The following is a 27,573-nucleotide window of genomic DNA, read 5'->3' as shown; positions in this document are numbered from 1 at the left end:
TCTTCTGGATGAAGTTCGATTGGTAGGATTTGGCATTCTAGATAAAAGCCATCTGGCAAGTTTAATTTGGACACGCCCACTTCTCCACTTTTGACAACAATTCGAATAACACACCTGACCACTGACCTCGACCTACTCAACCCACAATAATAATATTATTGTTGATGGTGGACACCAATTCGAGTGATTCTTCTACCTATATTTTGATGTGTTATCAATTTATTTCCATTACTAATGGTCTGTTAGCTAAAAAAAAATAAAATAATAATAGTCAGGGACGTTCGGCCAGTTCAAGGAAATGGATCCCTCTACACAACAGGAGGTAACACCGAAGTAATTCCATTCCAATTTTGGATAAAAGTAACAGCTGGTCGTGAGGCCAATATTTAGCAGACTCCAAACTTGTCGGCCTAACCATGATTCTGCTTTTTATTATTATTGTTATTGTTTTATATAAAGTAAAAAGCAGAGGAGAGCTTAGACCATCCATGCTTAGACCTTCAAAGTCCAAAGCCATCTGTATAAAAATAATGTCAACAAGAAAGCAAACGCGTTTGGCGTTTAACTTTATACTGTTACAGTTGCAGTACAGTTACTAACAATCCCATCAGTCCATCATTATTTAGTTTCTTGCTGTTTGATCATGAAACTGACTCAGCTCAACTGAGTTGGTAGGTAGTGTTATCAATACCTATGTGCTATACTATGTCCTCATTTCATTTGCCTACACATTGAAAAATCCATGTGAATGGACTGATTGGGATCGATTCTGCAAAGTAGACACTATTTTTTTAGATGAATGTACAAGATTTTATGACTCAAAAGACTTGCATTGTCTGTCAACATCATATTTCGGTTGTGATTTAATTTTAAGTTGTGATAATAAAGATGCACATCTTTTAGTGTTCTGAGATGTAAGTACGTATAAGAGTTTCAATGTGGCCCAGTGGCTCATTTGACCATTTTTCTCTAAAATTGACTCTGGCAGTTTTCTGAATCATATCAGAATGCCACTGTGAGACAGAGAATCTCATAGTCACACACACACACACACACACACACACTCACACACATACATACACACTCGCACATGCATACATACACACTCGTACACATATATACAAACATATGTATATCATATTATAAGACAAAACAACCGGGGTGTTGCTATGATTTTTTAAAACACAGTTCAGTGGTAATGTTTCATTTTATTATAGTGGTAATGTTTCATTTTAAATAGGATTGTTGACCATGGGCTTGGTACTAAGCCTAGGCTTGATGTCCTATGTTGTTCTGCACCAAAATCAAAAGATAATGAACATTATAATTGACAGCATGATCACAGTATGAAAATGTATGATTTCATTATCTTTGAATTCAGTATATTATATATTATTGTTTAACTCTGTCATTACCGGCCATTTTAAGGAAATTTTCCTAAACTATCGCAAAAAATAGATTTCCTTTTCACTTAAACACGTCAAGTTCATGCTATTCATTATTTGGTTTCGGAAAAAACGAGCTCTTTTATAATTATAATAAACATTTTTCCTCAAATGTTGTGATGTACAAAAGAAATCAGAGTGAGGAAAATGTTGGTTGTATCGTAACGAATGTGACGATTTTCCTATGGTTGGTAAGGAGAGGGTTAAGGCACAATTATATATTTTGTCTGTCTCTCTCTCACTCTCTCTTCTCTCTCCTCATCATATCTCTCTCATCCTCCTCCGTCTCTATGAAAATGTATTGATTTCATTATCTTTAATTTCGTTATAATGCATATTATGTGTAAGGCACAATTAAATATTTTGTTACCAGGTTCTCTCTCACTCTCTCTCTCTCTCTCTCTCTCTCTCTCTCTCTCTCTCTCTCTCTCTCTCTCTCTCTCTCTCTCTCTCTCTCTCCTTCCTTCTTTCATCAACAAACAACCTACTCTTATTTTCTCATCATCTTTTTTGAATTCTTGGTAATAGTCCTTTGTATTTGTCTTGGTGAAAGCCGTGAAATATACTTTTTTCTCCATTATGCCCTGATTAAATGAAACTGACAGAAATCAGAAGATTGGAATGCTTAATGCAGATCATCAGTTTCGACTGTTTCAAGAATTTTTTTGTAAATGTAAGCAAACTGAGAAATTATTTTTGATATTTTGAAGTGACCCCCTTGTAGATGTAAGTATCTCAAGTTTTCCACTCCTCTTTGCATCTGAAAAGTTCGCGTCATTATGAATTATGCTAGCAAATATTTTAAAAAGTCACTGTCAAGTTATTATTGAAAGCCGATATATATTATAGCCATATACTCTTAAAAGCAAGCAAGTTCAAAGTCCTGGCTCGACTTCAGCAAGATACAATAGAAATTCCCAATCATGATTATCAATATAGATTTAAAAGATACAGATCATCTTAGCAAAGAAAATTTTAGAGAAGACAAGAAAGAAAACTAAAAATGTCTAAAATCTATCTCTTGGGGTCTCATTCCTTCACACAGTCACATGTTTCAAGCTCAAAACAAACTAAAAAAGGGAGAGTCATAACAGGATTTGTAAGCAACACAATGGTAACAAACCCTGTAAGTTGGTTGCTATGCAGACTCTATCAAAAGCTTCATTGAGCTAGAGTTTACTTGCTTTGATAGTAGTACGAGGAATCTTAATATCATTGTCTTCTCTGAATAAATGAAGCAACTTGTATGTTTTAGATGCTGACACCAATTATCCATTTCTGTTGTTTGTTTTTTTACATTTTGATTTTAAGTGAACGCAGCTGCTCATCACACACACACTGCTTAATGCTACCCTCCACACCAATAGAGAGGTTATTCCATTACATTTGTAACATGGATATTATTCTTTTATTCATATTTTACCTTTTATTTTGAGATTCGGCACAATAAATTTCCATCATTGATTAATCTCATTTCGCTTGAACAACCAAACATGTTCTTTCTAGAATTTGCATTTGCACATTGTAGAAATGAATGACTAGAATTTTTCTTTCAGTTCTTTACTTTGTAATAATAATCATAATTTAATACATGATTTATTTTTAAATGATAAATATAACCTTGACTTTGGACTTCCGATTTGTAGCATATTAGACCTTTGTTTGAAAGTTATCATCATTGCAGATCTGCAGATCAAGTATAGTAATATTTCAATCACATAACACGCTATGAAAATAATTTATAAAACTTAATATGGTTTGATTAAGTTAAGTTATCCAATTTTACTGTGAAACACTATTAATTGCTCAGTTTTGATCATTCCTTCATGTGTCTTTCAATCAGTCTTTGATAAGGGTCGCAACTTATGTTTTGCTTAACAACCTCTCTTAACTGTTGAGGACTTGTGGACTGTTGTTCAGAGACTTTGTTCTTCAGAATTTCCCACAAATTCTTAAATCAAGGTTAAGACTGTTTTCCGACCATTTGAGAACATTTTTGATTTTCTAGTTTGTCTTTTAAGAAACATTGGACCATTATCAATCTGTGGCAAGGAACCTTATTCTGCATGGATAGTTTGGAATTTTCTGTTGTCCATTTAGTATTTAGAGCAATAAGCTACTGTTCCTCATTAATGCTGGTTCTAAAAGACAAGTTTTGGAGCTTTCTCTTTTTCCGACTGGTCTTTGCACATGGCGCTGCTTCATAGAGAACTGGTCTATTACAATTTCATCAGAGATCATAACCTTAGCCCACTGATGAACAATCTGTGACTTATGCTTTTCAGCAAAAGCAAGGCGCTTAAATTTGATGACTTTTGTTCAGGTTGGTTCTCAGGATTTAAAAACGTCCAATTTCTATATGGAGTAGATGTTTTGTTGTGCTGAGGGAAACATTTGTTCCCGAAGAATAATGGAGCTTTGATTTTGCGAACTCATTTTATTTATGATAGCAACATGCATTATGATGTCATATCTGGAGCTTCTTTTATGAGGTCTCCAAAGCCAGGGTCTGTTGTTATAATTACCATTCTTCTAAAATTTAGAAATAGCATTATGCATAGCTATTTTACTAAAATCAAGTTTTTCACATTTTTTTTACTTCTTTCAATATTTTTCATAGTTTAGAACAACTATTTTAGTCTCTGTTGGACTTAGTGACTATTTTAAAAAAATATCGCGTACGTCACATAACTCCATTAGATTAAGAAAGTTTAATTGAGTATGTGAAAGTTTAATTGAGTATGTGTAAATGCCAACTTTTATCAAAATGAACGTTATGTAGTTTTTATTCAATATTGCTTGCATAACTGTGCAAAGAACTTAAATTTTTCATTTTAAAAGAAGATGGTCTTAATCTTCCTGCAATGAATTTATGTACAAAATATGATTTGAATGTTAGTACTGTGGAAAAAAAATTACTATTACAAGTCTCTTTTTATTGATAGACCAAAAGTAAATTGTTGATAAAATCAAAATGTTGCCTGGGCTCTTTTTCTTCATTGTGCTAGCTGACTGCTGACTTGATGTACTCGTAGTGCTCGTCCAAATTAAAAAAACAAAAAAAAAAAGATATAGGTAAACAAATTTTAGACAGACATTTGTAGATTTGTTCTCGTCTTTTGCTTTAGTTTTTCTCTTTTCATTTCTGTTCATTGTTCTTTATGTTGGTATTTATTTTGTATACAAAGACAGAAATTATATAATAACATATCTTTATTATCACTTAATATTAAGAAAACTGTTGATGTTTTCTTTTAATTTAAGATAATTTATAGTATCCCTTTTTTTGTCGGCTGATCAAACAGCTACAAAAAGTTCAAAATAATGCAGCAAGAATTTCTTCCATACTACCAAAAGCTGTTAACCACATCAAACCTGCTTTAAAAATGAAAATGGTGCAGTGGGCACAGCAATAAGATCTTTTCTTTGTATCGAAAGGGAATTTTTAAAAAATGATAATAATGATAATAATAATAATAATAATAATAATAATAATAATAATAATAATAATAATAATAATAATAATATATATAATAATAATAATAATAATAATAATAATAATAATAATAATAATAATAATAATAATAATAATAATAATAATAATAATAATAATAATAATTTTGTTATTTTTATCATATCATCTTTACAGTTGAAGATGGCTCGTTACCACGTTATGACAGTTGGGGATGTTTCCACGGGAAGGACTTCTCTGAATCTCTCCTATAGCCAAGATAAATACTGCAAAGAAGCTCCCTCACACATCCCAGAAAAGATCTTCAAATCTATTGTCCTTGAGGGATACGTGCATGAATGCTGTGCTTATGAGGATCATTTGAACGTAATCTCCAAAATTTTGCAAAATCTTGAATGTTATAAAGTTGGATGTTTCTTAATATTTAGACATTCAAATGTCAAAATTTACTATCCATATGTTGAAATGTACAGTAATATTATGTAATGTAATGTAAGGGGAGTGGGGGGGGGGGGGCATTTATCTTGCGCAAACATTCATTTATAATGACCAGTGGTGCTTTATAATAGCGATAAAGAACCCAAACAATAGTAATATAAATTTTGAATACAAATGATTGCAAAAAATGCAAAGGTACATGCAGATTGCAATAACTAAGTTTTGAGGGACTTTTTAAAGGTATTAAAAACTGACAATTCCATGTATGTGTATGTAGGTAATGAGCTCTACACGACTGAAGTGGAAATGGTAAAGGATCTCTCTAAAAATATATTTTTAGGAATTTTTCTCTTAAGGTACAATCTTAACATAACAAAAAATAATAACATTCCCTTTATTCATCCCCGTGGGGATATTTGTCTTTAGGGTCTATTCCATGGGAAGACTGGAATAACCCAGGCGTTAGCCGCAGAGCAGCGCCGCAAAGTGAGCTAGGGCGAGGTGACTTGCTCAAGGCCACACAGTGCAGCGGCAGGTGATCGAACTCGTTACCTTTTGGGTATGAAGCAAAGACCGTACTGTTGGGCCACGTTGCCCTTTAGACCGAGCTATCTTGCGTTCATTGTTAATGTCAGTAAGTTCGAATTCACAAACTTTTCACGTTTTTTTCTCCTTTTTTGCCATATATATATATATATATATATATATATATATATATATATATATATATATATATATATATATATATATATATATATTATATATATGTATATATATATATATATATATATTATATATATATATATATATATATATATATATATAATATGACTTGCCCTCTCAATTCGGTATTATGTCAGAAAAAACGAAATAAATTTATTCTTATAAGATGTAGATAATTTTTAAAAAAATTTCACCTAGGTAGTTTTCATATAAGATAGAGCATTTAACTAGAGATTTTATATAGTGCAATATCCACAAAACATGCTCAAAGTGCTTTACAAGCAGTCCCCAGTCAACAGCAACACTTAACAAGACTTGGTACCCGTTAAGCGACATTACAATTTTTTTTCGGACAGAGACAACACTACCAACTGCTAGGTACTCATTTTACACTTAAGTACCAGTGAGAGAATGTGAGTAAAGAGCCTTTTCCAAGGACTCAACTATGTGCTGCTCAGAGCTGGTTCAAAACCTGGACCTTCTGATCTGAAGGTGAGAGTCTTTGATCACATAGCTGCATAATATAGTTTGAAAGCAGTTTCTTAAACTGCATGAAACTTAAATTTTGTACTCTGATCCTTTTGACATAAATTGTCATGGCCAGCCTGACATGGTGGATTACACATATCCAGACTCTTAGTAATCATACATTCTTTTTTCTATTTTTCTCTCTGAAACAATTATAACTCTAATTCCCAATTATTATATATATTTCGAAAATTGACATAAGTTTAAAGTTTAGAATTTTTATTTTTCCAATGAGAGGTGACCAAATGTGATATATCATATCAAGCTGGAATCAGATGTCGAAAAGTGAATTTATACTTTATATAATCAAAAATAGAAAAAAAAAATGATTAGAAATATGAAATTTTATGTTATTGCACTTCAAGAAACCATAGTCATTCTCCTCATAAAAAATTAAGGATTTATCCCAAGTGCCATGTTGTTGACTGTATATGCAACTTTTTGACATTGAATTCAATGGACATAATACATGTATGATACAAGTGAGCAATGGAATTAAACATAATCATTATAAAAAGAATAATAATTAATTCGATAAAGATGAGGAAGTATGACCTGCTTCTGCAATCGGATATTAATAATAATAATAATAATAATAATAATGAAATTTATTTATTTTGCGCCCAATCCTCTATACAATAAAGCTCTTGGCGCATAACATTAACTTCAATCCATTCTTATTATGCTGAGGCAAAGCAGGTTTGATAAACGAAAGCAATTATGGGCTTCTTTTAACATTGTTGTAATAGACAATATTTTGTGTCAGTTTGGGAGTATTTCCATTACAATAGTGATCCCACTACAATTTCTGGTATCACAGCTGCAAATAAGTACATGTATGTCAGAGGCTATTGAATTAAAAAAATAAAGTTATATCTAAAATTTATATACTTTTTTTTTACACTTTTTTTTTTTTCTTTTTTTTTTTTTTTTTAGCAAATTAGAAGAAACACATTTTTTAAAACTGCAAAGTTCCCAAGTTTCAAAGCTTTGGTTATATTGGCTTAAAATTTAATATTCATGTCTGGTGTAGGCCAATATGGTAATAAATACCAGATTGAGGTGATTTTGTAACTGCTACTTTTTTATGGTTCATTCTCTTAGCCCGAGTCTGAGGATATAGATGAAGAGAGGAGGTTTAGCTATCCATCCACGGAGGCATTTATAGCTTTGTTTGATGTGACGTCAAGGGAGAGTTTTCAAAATGTAGAAAAGCGATGGATCCCAGAGTTGAGAAAATACTGTCCAGAGGTACCAATTGTGATTGTGGCCAATAAGATAGGTAAGTTTGAGTAACATATTATTTCTGAAAATAATGGGAGATTGATGGTGTGCTCTTTGAATCTACATCTGTTCCCAATTTAAACCCTTCCCCGTTATCTTACTTTTTGTTGTGTGCTTTTAATTGTAAATCTATAAATTTTTAAACTATCCAATTTTCTTCCTTTTTACTGGCGCTGAAATGACCTTACTGTGTCGCAAGCACCATAAAACCCTTAAAAACAAAAAAAAAAGCAAAAAAAAAATATCATCATCATCATCATCATCATCATCATCATCATCATCATCATCATCATCATCATCATCATCATCATCATCATCATCATCATCATCACTGCCACTACTTCCACCACCACTACCATATTATGCCATCCATTTTAATCAATCACATCAATTCATCTTCACTACCATATTATCATCATCATCATCACTATTATCATGACATCATCATCACCACCATTATATCATCATCGCCATATCACACTTTACCACATGATCACCACACTACCCACCACTATCACCATCTATCAATATATCTATCTATTTATCTTATTTATCTATAAATCTATCTAGTTATCTATCTATTTATCTCTTTCTCTATCTATCTATCTATCTATCTATCTATCTATCTATCTATCTATCTATCTATCTATCTATCTATCTATCTATCTATCTATCTATCTATCTATCTATCTATCTATCTATCTATCTATCTATCTATTTATTTCTATTTTTTTAGACAGGCGGGATAAATGCACTTGGAAGGCTGTCTCTACCGCTGAGGGAATGGAGATGGCAAAAAATATGGGAACAAGTTATTTTGAAGTCAGCTGTCTTCAGATGAAGGGAGTTGAGGATCTGTTCAAACATGCGGTGTGTTATTTATTTTCAAAATGCATTAAATACTTTAATTAATAAAATTAACTCTCCTAGTCACTGTTGACTTCATTAAAAGGGAATCCGGGAATCCGGGGGGCATTATAATTATCTGCTATTTGTAATGGACCCAAAAAGGTTTTTTATATTTCAGTTTGAATTGATGAAAATATAAAAGACAGTTTTGCTTTTTACTTGCCAGATTCGTTTCTTGTTTTGAGATGTTTCATTCCCCTCTTCTTTAAGAACACACGTTGATAGATTTATGTATAGAACCCTACATCAGTGGATACTTTCCACCTGTCCCACATGTACGTGTTGTGGCAAAGAACCTGAAAATACAAAGCATTTGGTTGAGTGGTGTATTATGATGAGGCTACTGGGTGGGTTTGTGCCGGTACACTCTTTTTTGTCCATAACCTCATCTTATATGTTAAATGTTGCTGTTGGCTTGGGAACTTTTGCAAAATGTGACATTTGGTTGGAATTGGTCTGTATAAAAGTCCTAGCTGGGATCCTTAAGTAAAAGGGAAACCAGAAAAATTATAGTTCCTATTTTTCAGAGATGATATTTTTTTTCTTCTTAAAATTATGTCTTTGTTGTGTATTGTTAGATTTTTTAAAGTTTTTGATAAACGTCATGAGTGGCACCCTGATCCTATTTCTGGGTGACTTTCAGGTGGTCTCAAATTAGACAAATTGATAGATCTCATTGAATCTATTTCTGTCCCCTGTTTTAAATGGTCCCCATTGTCTTACTTTTTCTTGGATGCCTAATATATCTTATCATATTGGCAAACAATCATTTTTCTACTCAGCACCTAGGTACTGGAATTCTCTACCTAAACATATTCAGGCAAACTGACAATATGGACACGTTTAAATCTAGACTGAAATATTACATTTATTATGATTCGTGTGTGATTTTCCAAATTGTAAATAATTTAGAATAGTCTAGAGCATTGTAGTTGTTTGAAGGATGAAGATGAATGTGTAATAACATTCTTATATGCGGCTATGTGGCCTTGTGGTATGACACTCGCTTTCGGATCGGAAGGTCCTGGGTTCGAGCCTCGCGATCGGCACATAGTTGAGTCCTTGGAAAAGGCTCTTTACTCACTTTCTCTCACTGTACTCGGGTGTAAAATGAGTACCTGGCCGTTAACAGCGTTGTCTTTGTCCGAAAAAATGTATTATCGCCTAACAGGCGGCATGTCCCGTCCTACATGTTAAATGTTGCTGTTGACCAGGGACCCATTGTAAAGCGCTTTTAGCATATTTAGTGGATATTGCGCTACATAATGCTCAATTGTTTAATTTTTTATATCTCAGAGAGAGAGAGGGTGAGAGAGAGAGAGAGAGAGAGAGAGAGAGAGAGAGAGAGAGAGAGAGAGAGAGAGAGAGAGAGAGACCACAAGCTTGTACAGACGGGGAAAGGCGCTGTATAAGTGTAATTTATTATTATTATTATTATTATTATTATTATTATTATTATTATTATTATTATTATTATTATTATTATTATTATTTATTATTATTATTATTATTATTATTATTATTATTATTATTATTATTATTATATTATTATTATTCTTTGTTTTATTCTTCCATTCCACAGGTAGGGTTAGCCATATTAAATTCAAAAGAGATGAGAGAAAATCTTGGATTGAAGTCTGTTCTTTACCCCCCTCTCAAGCCCCTGCCTGGTATATCTTCTGTAATATAGTTATATATATAAGGGAAATAATCATGTATGACTGTTTATGTATATTTTTTGTGAATGACATCCTTTTTATATTTAGAGTTACATGTCCCTATTGTCCTCTTGCTTGTATTTAAACCCATGACTTTCAATGAATTACCCCTTCTCCTTATCGTGCGGCTATGTGGTCTAGTGGTATGACACTCGCTTTCGGATCGGAAGGTCCTGGGTTCGAGCCTCACGCTCGGCGCATAGATGGATCCTTGGAAAAGGCTCTTTACTCACATTTTCTCACCGTACTCAGGTGTAAAATGATTACCTGACCGTTAACAGCGTTGTCTTTGTCCAAAAAATTGTAATATCGTCTAACAGGTGTCATGTCCCGTCCTACATGTTAAACTTTGCTGTTGGCCAGGGACCCTTTGTAAAGCGCATTGAGCACATTTAGTGGATATTGCGCTATATAAAGCTCTTAAAAAAAAAAAAAAAATTTCTCATGCAAACTACAAGAGTTCTTTCGCATTACCTTTTTTCTACCCCACGTGAATGACATTTTGGCGATCCACTAGTTAAAGCTGGAACTATCAAGTAGCTATTATAAAGCTGGTCTTTGTATCCATATATGTTTGAAAATTATGAAAAAGATGCTGTCTCGACCAAACAGGCTGAGAAAATTGAGTATTTTGATGAAATTTTTACCTCTCTCTGCCTGAGAGAAATTCACAGAGATGAGATTTACTTGCAGACATAATTTATTGCCCCTGCACCCAGTCTTGACAGCTGTTATCACTGTGGCTGTCAGTGGATTGTTTACAATACAAGTAGCCAGTGAGGGAGGAAGTAACTAAAATGAAAGATTGGGCCCTATTTAAATGGCTGTGCAGTGTAACACACTCTGACACTCGTCACGACAACACAGGGGTACCAATCAGTGTACACACTCCCATGGGGGAGGAAGGGAAGAAGAATGAAGAAAACTCATGAGTTGTAAACAAACACGAAGTTGAACTCAGACATTCGACTCGTCTGATCAAACCCCCAAATCAGCTTAATATAGCTCAATTTTGATTTGTTAGTTCTAGTTTAGCGCAAAGGTTGGCGCAGTTTTTATTTCTTGACGCAAAGGTTGGCGCAGTTTTTATTTCTTGCTTATTTTGTTGAAACTTATGATATAAGTGCAGTGGTAGAGGGGAGGAATGTAATGTAGTTATGTATATAAGAGAAATAATCATGTATAACTGTTTATGTATATATTGTGTGAATGACATACCTTTTATATGTAGAGTTATGTTCCCCTATTGTCCTCTTGTATTTAAACCAATTCCTTTCAATAAATCACCCCTTCTCCTTATCATGCAAACCAAAAGAGTCATTGCATTACCTTTTTGCCACCCCACGTCAAGGCATCTTCTATATTTTTCTCTTTAATCTTATTTTGTTGTTTCTGTAAAGTGACAAATTTATCATTATTTAAATACAAATAATCTTTTTAGTAGTCCATCAGAGCCTTATGGTCCTTGGAGCAGAATTTAATTCCGGTTTTCCAAGCGTTAAATGGCTTATAACAATTGATTACAACCCTTATGGTGGGCTGCTAATCTAGTGCAAAATACTTTCTGTCAGATCTAACTCTAACTGACCCGACTATCCAATCACTGCTTGGTGGGCAGATGGGGGCCGTACTGGCCCTTTTGTTTGCAAGGTGAGTGCTTAAAAACCCCTGAGTTGTTGGGGGCCCTAAGTGAATGGCCTGCTAGTCTGAAGATGAGAAAGCAAAGAGATAAAAAGTACTTACAGATGTTTTATTAAAAAATATAAAGGTTGAACTGTATTTTACTTATTATTTTCATTCTTGTACTTTAGCTCCAGAGCCTGAGATTGAGGTCTCTGCATCGAAATTCACCAAGGATTGGCAGCACATGTTCTCAGACCTGAAATTCCCTGACGTTAAATTTTTCTGGAGAGGAGGCCTAACTATGGCAGCTCACAAAGTTGTACTGTCTTCAGCATCCCCCTTCTTCAAAAAAGTTTTTGTAGGTTTTCATTTATGAAACAAATAAATCCTAGCATCTTATTTTGAAAAAAATTAAAAAAAAAATTACAGTTGACCCTGCTTAATTGCACATCAGTTAATTGCACACCTTCTCCGCTTAATCGCACACTCCGCTTAATCGACACACTCACCTGAACTCCCAAGGGTATGCGATTAAGCGGAGTCGACTGTAGTATTGCTTTCTTTTTTTTTTTTTAAAGTCTGATTAACTGTAGATACTTACTTAATCTTCATTGAGCCATAGCACCTACCAAGGACTTTCATTTCTGTCTGTCGACTGCATTGACACCGATGTGATTCCAAGTTAGATAGGCCACCTCGAATGGCTGTAAGAATGTTAACTTAATTATTGCTAGTATGAATTTGTGACGTAATGTGAACCAGATTATGAAATTTTATGCTTAAGTAATAAATCTAAACTGGATTGTTATGCTTTGTTTATGAAAGTGAAAATCACCCCTCAAACTGCAGAATTCTCGAATTTTGTAACAAGTTATATTTATATTTTTGTTTTTATTTACAGATTGACAACAGTGATGGCAGCTTCAGTACAGATGACCTTAGTTATGGTAGAGTTCAAGGTAAGATATTGGCAATTACCACCACCTCAAAAAGGTATCTCTTCATTGTATTAAAATGCTAAAAATTAAATTAAAGACAAAAATATGAGTTTTGGGTTAAATTTTATGCCTTATTGAAAGAGAGTGAATAAAACCTCTTAATGTATCAAAAACTAAAATCTCAAATTCCTGGGTCGCATTTATTTGGTCAGCACTTCTAGTTGTTTTCACCCATATTGCCTTGTCAAAATTGTCGGTAATGAGAGAGTTAAAAGAGATTGATATCTGAAGAAGTTTGGTCATTTTCAATTTGAGATTTCAGATACAAAAGCCTAAAGTCTTCATTCTTTTTTAGCACATTCCCAAATTAAATCAGGATTACAAATTACACACACACACACACACACACACACACACACACACACACACACACACACACACACACACACACACACACACAAGAAAAGACTGTCCCTATCTCTCCTATCTGGATATCATAATTCTAGATAACTGAGAGATTATTTATTTACTTTCTCGATTATTACAAATCTTATTGATTGTATATTTTTCATTCTTTACAATACTTATCTTATATACTGTGTATTTTAATCAAACTATTCTTAGGAATAGTGAATGGAATTACTCACTACATCCAATAAGAATTACAATTGATTTAATTTTCTGCAAAGTGAATATAAACAAGCTCATCCTGTTGGTGTTACAACTTTTATTTCAATCTACTGTTTTTGACAAAGTGGAAAAATGAAATGGTTGCTCCAATTTTGTATTTATTTTTTATTAATTAGATTTTAAAATTAATTTTATTGCTGGTCTTCTTGAAGAGAGCAATTTGAATAAAATAAATATTTTATTTGGTATTTCTCCTCTAGGTATTGAGAAGATCAGCGAGGAGGAAGGGACGACCATTTTGGAACTCTCAACATCAGTGAAATCAGACATATTTGACCTGCTACTGGAGTTCATGTATACAGGTAACATGGCCAAACTAACTGTTTTTCCTTTTTTCCTATTAAAAAAAAATTAATATTCCTTTTTTTTTTTTTTTTGTTTTTTGTTTTTTTGTGTGTGTTTTTGTCCAAAATATTTTTATGTTGAAATTAGAATATATTCAAAATCATATAATATTGAATCAAATATCAATCATGTTACTCGTCAAAGGTAGTCATTGTCTAGTCCCAAATTTTGTTGTATTAAAAGAACAATTACTCGCTACCCTCAGAATATTACAGTAATTTCTGTCTGACCTAACATGTGCAAGTATCTAATCATTATTGGGTGTATAGAGATGTCAGGAAAAAAACCCAAAACAAAATTAAAAAAAAAGAAAAAGCAAAAAAAAACCCTCAGAAAAAAAAACAACCCGGGTCTCTGTCTGGAATTGTAACTGTCCCATTTTCTTGTGAGAGGCTTTCGCCAAATCAAAACGTAGAATATTTCTATACAACTAAATACGGCTGGAGTTTGAGAACTTTCAAAGAATCTGTAATGAGCTGCTTTTCTGTTCTATTAATGTTGATATAATGACTTTCTTTCTTCACTTAAAAATCCAAGTTTTAGTTTTACGACATCGGGTGAAGTCATTAATTTCCATTTAAAGTCAAATTTTCAGTTGCTTTATTGGTCATCACCCTTTGCTTGGTAGTAGTCCTTTATAGCCATTAGGCCCATAGAGGGAGTTAATCCTGGTTTCCATAGTATGAAACGGACAATAGCAATTGCTTGCTACCCTTTGGATAGGATGCTGATCTATCGTAAAGTACTTTCCTCCAGATGCAATACAATCACTACTGGGTGGACAAAGGGGGGGGGGGGGGGGGGGGGCAAAAAAAAAAAATCTTAATTGCTCTAAGGATTGATCTTGTTTCCTTTGCATGTAAATTGAGTGCTCTACCAACTGAGCTATTGGGACCCCCCATCCCACTCATTTGGCTTTGTAAAGACAGTAAACTTTTTTTCAGTCTGGTCATTTGGCAAAGGATAAGTTCTTTATCCACCCCACATAAGTTTTAATATAACCAATAAGAGTTATGATGTTGAATGTTGTCATAAATAAGGCATAAATTATTTGTTAAGTTATTTTCGACAAGGAAAGATTGAGAACCAATTTTCTCAAAGAATAGGAGCCACAACCATGACACATAAAAGAATTATTTGTTAGACAATAAATCGTCATTGATTTCATGTATTGTTGTAAGTGGCAAGCTCCACAGACTATCATATCAGCAAAAAAGTATCGACATAGTGCGTAGTAAGGAAGGATTATACATACTTTATACATTACACATACTATGTATATTTTATATATAATTTAAGTGACCATTTATGATAGTATGTGAAATCAACAACAAAATATGTCAAATTTCTAATTTGTTAAATATAAATAAAGTAAAATATGCATAACTCAAGGCTTATAGTGCATATTGAACCATAATTCACAACTTCAATAGCAGTGAATTGATATTAAATTCTTAATAATCTTAATTCTTCATTTTCCAATGAAATATTGCTTTTCTTTGAAGAGTGGTTTCTCAAAATTCATTATCGTTGTTGTTCCCCACTTTCAGATTTTTAGGATTATTTCCCCTAGAATCTCTCACACTTGTGTCAATTGATACTTTAAAATTTATATTTCAATTTAGTTTATGGAGGTAAAATCTCATAAAGTGGAAATATTGACTTGACAAGTATTAGCAAATTTCTCATCATCATTTGTTCATTTATGCTTTTTTTTCTTCCTTTCATTTTAATTTTCTTTTAGGTTACCTCTCAATCAGTTCCGATGATTTTGACATAGTAAAGCTAAAAGCAGCTGCCCAATTGTTTGATGTGACACAATTGTTGTCCCATTGTTACAACTTGCTGGGGAGCCAAAATGGTGGCGATAGACGAGGCATGATTAAAATGATTGACTTGGAGAAAGGAACAGCCATGAAGGAAGTTGTCAAAGAGGATATTTTCTCCGATATGTCATTTCAGATCGGAGGTCAGTGAACATTGTTTTACTGATGCTGACAGGTGTTGAGCCTAAATGCTTTTAAACTCATATTTCCCCTTTGCAACTCATTAAAAGAGCAGGCAAAAGCTGTTCTTGAGATTATTAAAGACTATCACTAAACAGAGACAAGAAATGGAAAGTCATTCCTGAGGAGATATGCACACAAATGACAAGGATTACATGGTCTTAAAGAGATAGCAAGTAATCAATACCAAATGATGTCAAGTAAATTATAAATTAGACAGTCTGGATTTCAAAAGTTGACATTCCTCCATCAAATGTTGACAGTCTTCTTAATTCTTTTTTTTTTATATATACATTCCACTTATGGAAGAATCTACCTGATGGTATCAAGCTTTTAAGCAATATTGAGACAGTTAGAAATACGCTCTAATCAGGAAAGTATCATAAATTTTCCTTTTCTTTAGGATAGGAAACGTGGGGACAGTAATTATGAGTCTGATTGAATCAGTAGGTTTGAACGAGGAGAAGAGGAAAATGTTTATTTTACAATAATTAATTTTTTTAGGCCTCTTTGTCTACCAGACTGTCATTTGGTCACTGGGTTGTATTTAGATCGAGTGGAAAGTGCTATTCAATTTTAAATGTCGCCTTCATCTTTTCTTTTTTCAACGATTTAAAGACTGGAATAAATTCTCAATCTATAATCTTATGTCTCAACATGAAATGAATGTATCGTATGACTTGCCAGTCTGTGATGTCCTTTGCCAAGTTGATGGTGTTCTATCACAGTGAATCTTTGCGCTGAAAGGTTGCTAACTTTTACACTTATGCTGATAAAAGTTTGCACAATGTTATTATAGCAACGTGTAGGAACTCTTTTCACCCACACGCTTATGCAATAGTTTTGAGGTAAAAAAGATATGGAGGAATTGATAGAAAGTTACAAAAGGGTTATATGGCTTCATATATGTGACATTATAAACTTGTCTCATATAAATTCTGAATCTACAGACAAGAGAAGGGTTTTAGTGGAATTTTGATTATTTTTTCTCTCTCGATTTATATTTTTATGCTGGGATAGCAAAAAATAAAAATCTGACAAGGCATGAATCTAATGTAGTATATTATAATAATTAATTTATAGGACAGCACGCAAAATCCACAAAGTGCTCTAAGGTGTTACACATACAAAGACAATAGGTAAAAAAAAACGCAAATACTATTACGACTCAAAAATCTGCCTTAATAGAAAGGAATGTTTTCAAAAGTTTCCTAAAATGACTGAGCTTGAGGGGTGTCTTTGATTTCTTTGTCTAATTTGTACCATACTTGTCAGTGCACTGATACATTCACATATTTCTAGATTTGTCTCTTTTATCACTGCCTATTTCATAATTTTTCTCATTCATATTTTCAAAAAAAGGTAGCAAAAGCTAATTAATAATGTCACTGCTACCTTTACCATTAGTGCTGCTGCTATAATGGATAGATTGCTACTCTGGGTGGGATTCCAGACCTCCCATAGTGGGCAGGGAGGTACTTGCTGTGTCTTCCATACACCTATACCAATTGCTTTCTGTGATTGTCTTGGAATGAGATTACTTAGTAGTGTCCTGGCTCTGACCAGAGACTTTGGCTGGGAGGAAAACAGTCGAATGTATGGTTATAGTTATAGTTATAGAGTTGCAAGCGGCGTAAAAACCTTTTAAAAAAAATATTGCTATTGGTATCAACTCCTGTTCTGTATCGAACAGATTTACTAGGGAGGCCCCCAGTCTTCCATATCATCATTTACACTCGCTCTATTATGTGTTCACTGTTGTCACTATTTATTAATTGCTATTCTTCACCCACCCAGACTCAACCATCATTCCTGCCCACCGAGTGGTGCTGTACGCCAGATGTAACAAGATGGCTGCCATGCTGGATGAAAGAGTTGAAAAGGGAGAAAGTCTCAAAGAGGTAAAGACAAGTGGTCTTTTCCATTTCCTCCTGGTATGGGAGGGGATTCAGAAATAAATGTGCTTCACGAATATTATTAAATTCTTCATCCATACTTCGCCTCTAATAAATCCACTGTTTCCAACTGGCAAATAGAGGTGCCTAAATGAGTCAATAAAATGGAGATTAAGATAAAGGGAGTAAATAAAATTCCAACTGGCCAGTATTTATTTATCTACGATAAAAACAACAATTATATTAATAGTAATAATGACAGCAATAATAATAATAATGATGATTCTTCTTCTTCTTCTTCTTCTTCTTCTTCTTCTTCTTCTTCTTCTTCTTCTTCTTCTTCTTCTTCTTCTTCTTCTTCTTCTTCTTCTTCTTCTTCTTCTTCTTCTTCTTCTTATTATTATTATTATTATTATTATTATTATTATCAATTTATCAGATTCCTGTCCCTGATGTCAATGATGACACCTTCACTGCATTCCTGGAGTATCTTTACACCGACTTGCCAAATATGGATAAGCTCACACCCACTGATTTATGTCATGTGCATTCTTTGGCTACCAAGTATGAAATGGGCCGATTGGTTACATTGTGTGAGCAACAGCTTAGGATGGACATGAAGAAACATTTAGGAGAAGAAATTGAACTTTTTGACCTCTTCAAGGTAATCCCTTATTTTTTTATTACCATAATGGTAAAGCCATAAAGCCTATTCGTTTTCTTATCCAGCAGTTTATCTAGGAAGAAAAAAGAAAATGCTTGAATGCAATAAATTATTAAAAAATGTGATTATGGCCATTTCGACTGGTTCCCTTGAAATTCAGCTTTAACAGGACTCGGTTTTAACAGAAATCTCAGACTGGTCCCACCATCACTGTGTTATACTGAGGTTCTATTGTATTTATTTTTATTTATACCTAGTATTGTAGCCTTGTTGAGCTTTTTTTTTGAGCTTTTTTATAGCGCAATATCCACTAAATGTGCTCAAAGCGCTTTACAAGAGGTCCCTGGTCAACAGCAACATATAACATGTATTAGAACAGGACATGATGCATGTTAGGTGATATTACAATTTTTCAGACAAAGACAACGCTCTTAAAGGCCAGGTACTCATTTTACACCTGAGTATAGTGAGAGAATGTGAGTAAAGAGCCTTTTCCAAGGACTCAACTGTGCGCCGAGCGAGACTCAAACCCAGGACCTTCCGATCTGAAAATGAGTGTCATACCACAAGACCACACAGCCTTGTTGTTCTTTAAATCTAAAACGACAAGTACTGCTAATGCTTGGCTTAAAATTACATCTGCCCGTGGACAACTTAAAATTTTTGTGAAATGTTACCAACTTTTTAATGAATTATAAGCAGCCGTCTATTAATTGGGCCAACACTTATTTACACGTACTTGTGTTAAGTAATTGATTGTTATTCCCACCAAAAATTGTAAATAGTATATTTTATTTTTTAAAAATTTTATGCTCCTTCAACCAGTTTTATAAAGTGAAGCAAATGGAAGCATGGATCCGTCATTATATTTGTCACCACTACTCAGATTATTCACAAGATGAGAAGTTTCTCACTTTGAGTCAAGAGGACAAAGACTACTTCAAGAAGAATCAATATCCACCTTTGTCTTATTTAAAAGAGCTGGAAGAATATGAAAGGAAGGTCAATCCCTTGGATAAGAAAAATTGTGTCATTTTGTAGAAAGTGATATCATGTGTTTTAGAGTAAATGTTGATTTTCAGTATCAGCTACGTATATACTTTACCATAGGTGCAAGATTTCTGGCCTAACCCGGACTTCTGGCTTTTTGAAATGGATTTTAATTTCTTTCAGGCATCTAGATCACCACAACATAATACTGTTTTGAGGCTGTAGGTCACATTTCAAAAAAAAAATTTCAGGCGTTTTGAATTTGTTGGAACGAATTTCGAATTAAAAAAAATTTTTTTGCCCGACTTACTTGCACCCATGCATTACTTAGTTTCATCTATTTATCTAAGCTGAAAATTTAATCTTAAGTATAGATTATATGAAATTTGAGATATAATATTGTGTTGTTGTCTTTTTTTTTTTTTTTTTTTTTTTTTTTTATGAGAAGAGAATTATAGAAATTTATTGAACTACAAAATATTCAAATTCTTTATTCTGATCATATTTTTACTTCTAAACCCCGTTCCTTACATTGATTTAATACCAGATTGAAGTGTGTGTGTGTGTGTGTGTGTGTGTGTGTGTATGTGTGTGTGTGTGTCTTTTGTATATGTTTGTGTGAGTGTGTGTGTGTGTGTGGAGGTCACAGTTAGGCAAACAATTCTAAAAGGTGACATTTTTTACGTTGTGCTCCTCAAATGTTTATGATAATCTGATAATGAAAATATTACAAATGACTCTCTCTGGCCGTAACATTCAAGGGATTAATTATTATTTATGCCAAAATTAGACCTAAAGGTATAAAATGTAAGTTTACCAAGCACTCTTTTATCTCTTTTGATTGATTTTATATACAGTGCAGCACGGAAATCTCAAACAAGTTGTGACTGGGCTTCTTTGTATGAGATTTCTTTGTTGGGTATTTTACAAAGAATATGAAAAAGAATGTGAGGGAGGAAGGGGGGGGGGGGGGGGGGGGGTATTAGTTAATGTGGGTTGTTTTGATGAGGTCCCATTATAATGAGGTGTAGCATTAAGTGCGTCTTGTTTCATCCAATAACAAGTGGAATAATGTTCCCCTATACATGTGCTATATATACAAGACAATGCAAGCACGTCTCTTTATTAATTACACACTCAGCATGCAATGTCTTTAACCTACGAAACCAGGACCTATTCCCTACAACTCCTCACTTATCTTTCTCACACCTCTCTCTTCACCCCACCCCAAAACAACTTCTTTGATTGTAATACAATAACAGTAACAGCCTCAGGTTAGCACATTAACTAATACATTTAAGGCCACACAGAGAGTGATGACAGTTCTCATTTCCGTTCAATACAAACATAAGGCAAAAGAATTTTATTGACAAATGCGAACGCTAAGGTAATTTTGTTTTAGATTTCCTTGTTGGCCTCCGATAGTGTTAGAGATTCTCATGTTGCCAGTACAATGAAAATAGAGGGATAAAAACGGGGAGTTTACATATGTTCGAGATTTCCGTGATTTTGAGATTTCCATGTTAGCTGCCTCTGATAGTGTTCAAGATTTTCGTGTTGCCAGTACAATTAAAATAAGGGGATAAAAATGGGAATTTACATATGATCAAGATTTCCATGTTAGCCTCTTGATTGTGCTCGAGATTTTCGTGTTGCCAGTGCAATGAAAATAGAGGGATAAAACGGAATTTACATGTGTGTGTTCGAGATTTACGTCAGTTTGAGATTTACGTGTTCAAGATTTTCGTGCTGCACTGTAGTTTCAAAAGGCATTTTATTTTTATGTTACGTTCGTTAATATTTCGCAGAATTTTGAAGTAATGAAAGAAAATTAAAATAACTTTGAGGGTCTTACGAGCTTAATTGATAGAGCGTTCTTGAACAAAGGGGCTTGGTTTGATCACTGGTTAAGTTTATTTATAGGGGGTTTAAAATATGTTTTTGGTTCTTTTTTGACCCTCTGTATTCACCCAGCAGCTTTTGCAATGCTGGAGTTTACAACTAAGGCGAGATTTAATTGTTTTTTGTTAACAGTCTTCCAATGTTTTTTCATCCGGTGCTATAACTATTATTCTTCTAAATGAATTTGATCTCTTTAGAATTTAGCTGGTTCATAATATTGCTATATATGCCTTGTCTTTTTGACTTTTTTTGAAATATTCACAATTTTTTAACCAATTCTTTATATTTTCTTATCTATTCCAAGTGTCATGGTCTCAAGTGAGTAAAGAGCTACTCGACTATGCATAAAGATATATGTAGAGTGAGGCCCCAGAATTTACTAGTTACTATAAATGAAAAACAATTAACGATTTGTTTACAATGAAATAAAAATAATGATGAAATTTAATTAAAAGAGATAAACAGTGATCGTGGCAGTTACAAATAGAGATGTGAATATATTACGTAACTTATTATAATATGTCAGGTTCGTAAGTTTACGTTTCCAGGCAGTTGATGGGCTTGGATGATCTATTCCTCTGATAACAGGCTCGGGCTCATAAAATTCCACTTCCAGGCAATTGGTAAGGGGTTATTATGTAATCCTTTGACAGCGGGCTCGGGTTTGATCCTTGAAGATTATACAATCAAAGTTAAAAGCTCCGGCGTCTTAATGGTGTAGATATAATATCTACAAAGTCCCAAAAGATAAAAATCTTCCAGTTTATATATATATATATAAGGAATAGAGCGACTGGCCGTCCGGCATAGATTGTGAAGAGAAGTGAGTGTCGAATGTTAGACCTATCAGCTTTTATAATAAGTGGCTACGTGACAGAATGTAGAACGAAAAGTATTCACTAATTAGAAATTAATTCGAGGGAAGGCTATAAAAGGAAAGACGATCTAATATAAGAAGGTAAAGTTTATCTAAGCCTACCGAAATATAACTGGAGTGAGATGAATTCAGTTCTTAATAAAATAAAATTTAATAAGATAATTGTGAACAACCTTTACTGTGACACCAAGTAAGCAGAGTTACTCTTTATTTAATTAAATTTATCTGTTATTTTCATTCCCTATTTTTACCTTCATTACTTTATTACAGAGGTGACTGGATATTTTTATGTCTGCTTGTCGTTAAATTTTCATTCCAGTGTTTGAGAATAATAATCTTTCTTTTTTTTTTTTCTTTTTTTTTTAGTTTTCTAATTTATTTCCTATTATTTTTAGATAATCAAATATTTCACAGAATTTCATTAAGTACTTTGGAAAAGGTACAGAATACATTTATAAATTTCTGTTTTAATTTTAAAATATTTTTATTAGAAAAATTGCTGCAATCTAAAAATTAAATGAACAATAAATTACTCATTTGCATGTTACCGTTAAGTAATCAAATAGTACAGCTTTGTTGTGTAAACAGAGAGTTGAATTTTCAGTTTGGGTAATAAAGGGGGAAAAAAAGAATGGTTTTTCGTCCATGTAAAAAAAAAACAACATATTGTTAAAGTGATACTAAGCTGCTAGAAGCTGTGGAGTTTAAAATGTCAAGAACAAAAATGAATATAGCAGCTTCAAAACAGAACATGATACCAAACAAGGAACGTTTCAGCTTATAACAAAATCAATAAAAACATCACTTAAAATCCTGATTGATGGCATAGACTTATTTGGCACACTGATGTGTATGGCACACTGATGTGTATGGCACACTGATGTGTATGGCACACTGATTGATGTATTTGTAGAAAGGACGTGTCAAATATTTCTCTGCTGTCTATTTGGATTGTAAATGATGTATTTATGTTTGCACTGTTTTTGTTATTGGCTGAAGAAGAGTTTTGAGCCCGAAATGCTCCATGTTTGGAAGTTTTTACTCTTTTTGAATCTGTTTTATTCATTTTTGTTGATAATTTACATTGTTAGAACTCTCCCAATTTAGCATGATATGGACATCTAGTTGTCTCAGATTGTCATTTTTAATGACACAACACAGATATTAGCATGTTCAATTCAGAATTGACTACGCCTATACACATAAGCAGTATAGAACAATAAAAGTTATCATGGTTTAAGAACAAAGGTACTAACATCTGGCCTTCTTGAGTCTGGCTTTGACTCTAGTGCTAACAATACAAGATTTGTTTTCTGTTGTCTTCCATTGTTTATGTTGCGTTTTTAATCAAGAATTATTGGTTGTCATCATATTTTAAAGAGGGATTTCTGAAATTGTATTGAATATTCAGAGTTGATGTAATTTATCATTTCACGCTTAAATGAAAAGATAGAATTGACAAAAGAATCCCAGTGTGAATACGGTTTGCTGTATTTAATGATTTATATCCATCTAGGGTTTTGAACCCCCGTTTTGCTCACTTGGACCTTTTGGGTGAATTGACTTTGAGAATTGGTTCCACAGAGCATTTATATTTTCACTCAATTTAAGTGTGAATGCGTAACTGGATGAAGTCAGTGACTGCTTTGTAATAGTGCTAGTACAAAAACAGTACCTAACAGGTTATTTGCTCTGTATAATATTAAAATTTTACTCCATTCGACCTGCTTGAGCAATGATTAAAGCATTATGAAATGCATTGAGCCTGGTGAATCGCAATCTAAATGTTGAAATTTATATTTATGTTTATTTGATTAATGTGAACACCATGACGCTAGTATCTTCAACTAGAAAAGAATTAAGTAACAAAAAAGGAAAAGAGCATTCCGAAGTATTTGCAGCCAGTCACTGCTAAAAAGAATACATTGCTGTTATTATCATTGTTGCTGTTATTGTTGTTGATGATGTTATAAACTTACTGTCTTTCCGTCTTTCAAATTCAATGTTTGATTCCCTATATTTAAAACAAACAGTGCAATCTTCTATAACAGATCTATCTTTGTAGGTTGTGATCATCTCTTATACATTATAATCTCAAAAGTTATTTACAATTAACAATCTCTATTTTGACTAGATTAAAATCAATAGTATCTATTTATAATATCCATATTCTATGACAAATTGTGTCTTTCATTTTGATTATGTTTTAAAGAAGTTTTTTCACTTGATCATGTTGATATTTTATGCTGAGACCGGTGCATTGTTACTTACTGTTCAATTAGCACACGCGACCCAGTGCTTCATTCTCACACTATAGCTATTTGTGAAGATCACAAATTTAGAAAACTGGATAGAACAGGCACATATAATTTACGATGGTTGAAATGAAAGGGGATTAAGAGGTGCCTCTGGCATATAGACAATAAGCAAATCATGATGTGTGGTGACCAAACCTGGGAACCAAGAAGTATGGCACTCTCCAGTCACTTATGAAAGAGAGGCTTGCACGTGAATGAAAGGCCGTCTTTTCATTTCTATATTCCCTTTATTTCTCATAATCTGGGTGAACCAGACACTGAAAGTAAAAATTACTTTTTATCTATCTTAGTTTTAGCATTGACATTTTAAAATGAAAGCCATATTTACTTTAATTAAATTTTATATGATTTAAACTAAAGAAATTAAGGAGCAGGCACCAGTATAAGATAAAGATCTGAACAAGTGTATATGAAAGGTGCCAGACTAAGTAGTAGACTGATTTTTTGGGACGGTTTTTTTTCTTCTATTTTTCTTTCTTGTTTTGTTGGCACCTTTCATACACACTTATTCATCTCTTTATGGTTTAAACCTGAAATTGAAGTATCAATATCTGACCGATCCCGAAATAAAACCATCCTGGGTCACATATGCTAATCTTTATACCTTTTTTCTTGTAATTCAAATTGTTGAAAGTTCAAGCTGTGCCTCTGTTTTCCATAGTGCTACTGAAAAAAAAATGAAATACAAAAAAACAAAAAAAAACCCCAAATAAAGCAAACACATAACTCAATTTTTTCCTTTTCCGAAACAAAGAGAAAAGGAAAATTTATTTTAGTCCTATTTAAAGTCAAGATAAAAACAGAATTTACAATATCAAAAATTTCATTTAAAATTCGTTGATCTGGTCTCGACTTTAGTATGTGTGTTAGTTTGGGTATATGACTTCAAAGATTTACAAAAAAGTCTTCCTTTTTCAAGTTGGTAATGCCCACGGAACCTGTATGGTGCTAAATGACATTATTTGTAAAGAATAACCCATAAGAACGCTGCAACTATTTGTAATACAATTTGACCAGAAAATAATATAAGCTTTTCACAGAATGCGTCATATTTAATATAACGTTTTAATATAATGTTTTAAAACGATAATTCCACTTTTCAATTGTTAATTTGTATTTTAATCGTTATTTATGATGTCTGCGAACTTTTCCTTTTTTGAGGGATGAATAATTTTGAATTGATTATATTATGAAATTCACTTTTCATTTGTTTGTATCTTATTTGAGTTTGCAATAACTTTTTCCGTTTATCAGAGTTTACTCTCTTTATGTCTGAATAAGGTGATGAATATGAATTTACACTCACTAAACCATATTATAGATGATGATCTGATTCTATATTATCACTATTATTAAGCAATAACGTGAAACCATTTAACATAATACATATTATCATATTATTTTTTTCTCTTCTTTTTGTCTGTTTTAAACAAAACAAACAATTTTCTTGGTTCATTATAAAGTGCCATTATGTTTTACACTAGATTTTCTTCTTATTTATAACAATTCATAATTTGAATATGAATTGGTGCTGCATAAACGTGAATCGTTTTTTAAATATAGAATTTATTCCTTGGTAAATAATGCATTAGATTGACCATCAAAATGGTATCCAGTATCTCAGAGAGAAAGAAAAGAATTGTGAGGCCCATTTCTACTTTCTTTACAACCTTCAAGTTCAGCATGGTGAAAGCTTTAAAAAGCATTTGGCGGCTTGTAGATATCATTAGCATTGAAAAATACTGGAAAAGTCAACTAAGTTTATTTTTTAAATTGGTATATTTAACTTGTGTTCCGTAATTTATCTCATGCCTGTTTTTACTTTCTGGTTATGAGAAGTACAATGGGACTAAAATTACCACGCAATTTTATTAATTAATTTATTTATTTTGAAAAGTTGAAATGTTTTTATTTATAAATGTGTCAGTACATGACATAATCAGTCGGATTTGAAAATTTTGGATTTGCATATTATTATTTTTTTTTTGGTTTTCTGAAAGAATATGCTCCCCAGAGCATTTTAATCTTTATTTGAAGTAAATCGGGTGATTTTTCATATTTGGGAAAGGTATCCAACATCTGTTCTCAAATTTCATACTTTTTCAACTTGACTAGCTGTAAAAAATATTTAGAAGTGAAATTGAGCTTTGATTATTCCAGAAGGTGTACAAAAAGGGTCTATTTAATCATTTATGACAACTCATTTTTGATAAAAATTGACCTTCCAACTAAAGTTGGCAATATCTCAGTTCCAACATTTTCACCATCCGACTGATTATGTTATTCACTGTAACTAATATTATTTTATTGCTCTAATTGTTCTATTTTTAAATGGGCACTCATTATCTTTAAATCATAACATTTTATCACTCTTTATAATATTCGTTATTTTATCTTTAATCAAACAGTAATAAAACTGTTTATTCTACTTTGACTTCGTTAGTTGTTCAGTTTAATTTTTAGTTTGGTAATGAGTATCGAATTTTTCAACTCTTAATATGAATTCGGGGTTTACCTTTTTATTTAGTCGGCAAAAATAATAAATAAGTGCTACTTTGTTGTGCGAATAGTATACGTAGTGCTATTTACTCGTCATGATGAGCTTGTGTGTGTAAATTACTGTTGGAAGGGAAGGGTTTCAAATGGACCCACCGCGAAAAAACTACACGGTATTATTTCAGAATGAAAGAGATGAAGTAAAATGAATTTAAAGTAACTGGGTGGGGGTTCCTGACCTCTCATAGTGGGCAGGGAGGTACTTGCTGTGTCTTCTATCCCCTTATATCTGTTTCCAACATCTTTTTGTCT

At 32.9% G+C, this 27,573-nt stretch overlaps 1 protein-coding gene across 4 annotated transcripts; it reads left to right on the top strand.

Annotated features, from left to right (window-relative positions):
* The first annotated feature begins 78 nt into the window (after positions 1–78).
* On the top strand, positions 79–22,002 carry LOC144980998 (rho-related protein racA-like). 4 transcript variants are annotated; one of them, XM_078929042.1, is made up of 13 exons: positions 169–322; positions 2,491–2,571; positions 5,095–5,283; positions 7,711–7,888; positions 8,627–8,760; positions 10,382–10,469; positions 12,329–12,498; positions 13,042–13,099; positions 13,969–14,070; positions 15,858–16,082; positions 17,917–18,020; positions 18,454–18,678; positions 19,504–19,856. In XM_078929042.1, the coding sequence occupies exons 1-13, from the start codon at positions 299–301 to the stop codon at positions 19,717–19,719; spliced, it is 1,794 nt and encodes a 597-aa protein (XP_078785168.1). In that variant the 5' UTR covers positions 169–298; the 3' UTR covers positions 19,720–19,856. The 4 variants fall into 4 exon arrangements, with proteins under 4 accessions (XP_078785170.1, XP_078785168.1, XP_078785169.1 ...); XM_078929044.1 differs by lacking the exon at positions 2,491–2,571 and having other exon boundaries at positions 79–322; positions 19,504–22,002; XM_078929043.1 differs by lacking the exons at positions 169–322; positions 2,491–2,571 and adding an exon at positions 1,906–2,118.
* Positions 22,003–27,573: the final 5,571 nt, after the last annotated feature.

This window comes from Berghia stephanieae, chromosome 10 (assembly GCF_034508935.2).
Source record: "Berghia stephanieae isolate SIO BIC M18660-M18661 chromosome 10, UCSD_Bste_1.3, whole genome shotgun sequence".
Classification (NCBI taxonomy): Eukaryota; Metazoa; Mollusca; class Gastropoda; order Nudibranchia; family Aeolidiidae; genus Berghia; species Berghia stephanieae.
The sequence above is the reverse complement of the archived record's forward strand: the minus strand, read 5'-3'. Positions and strand labels throughout refer to the sequence as shown.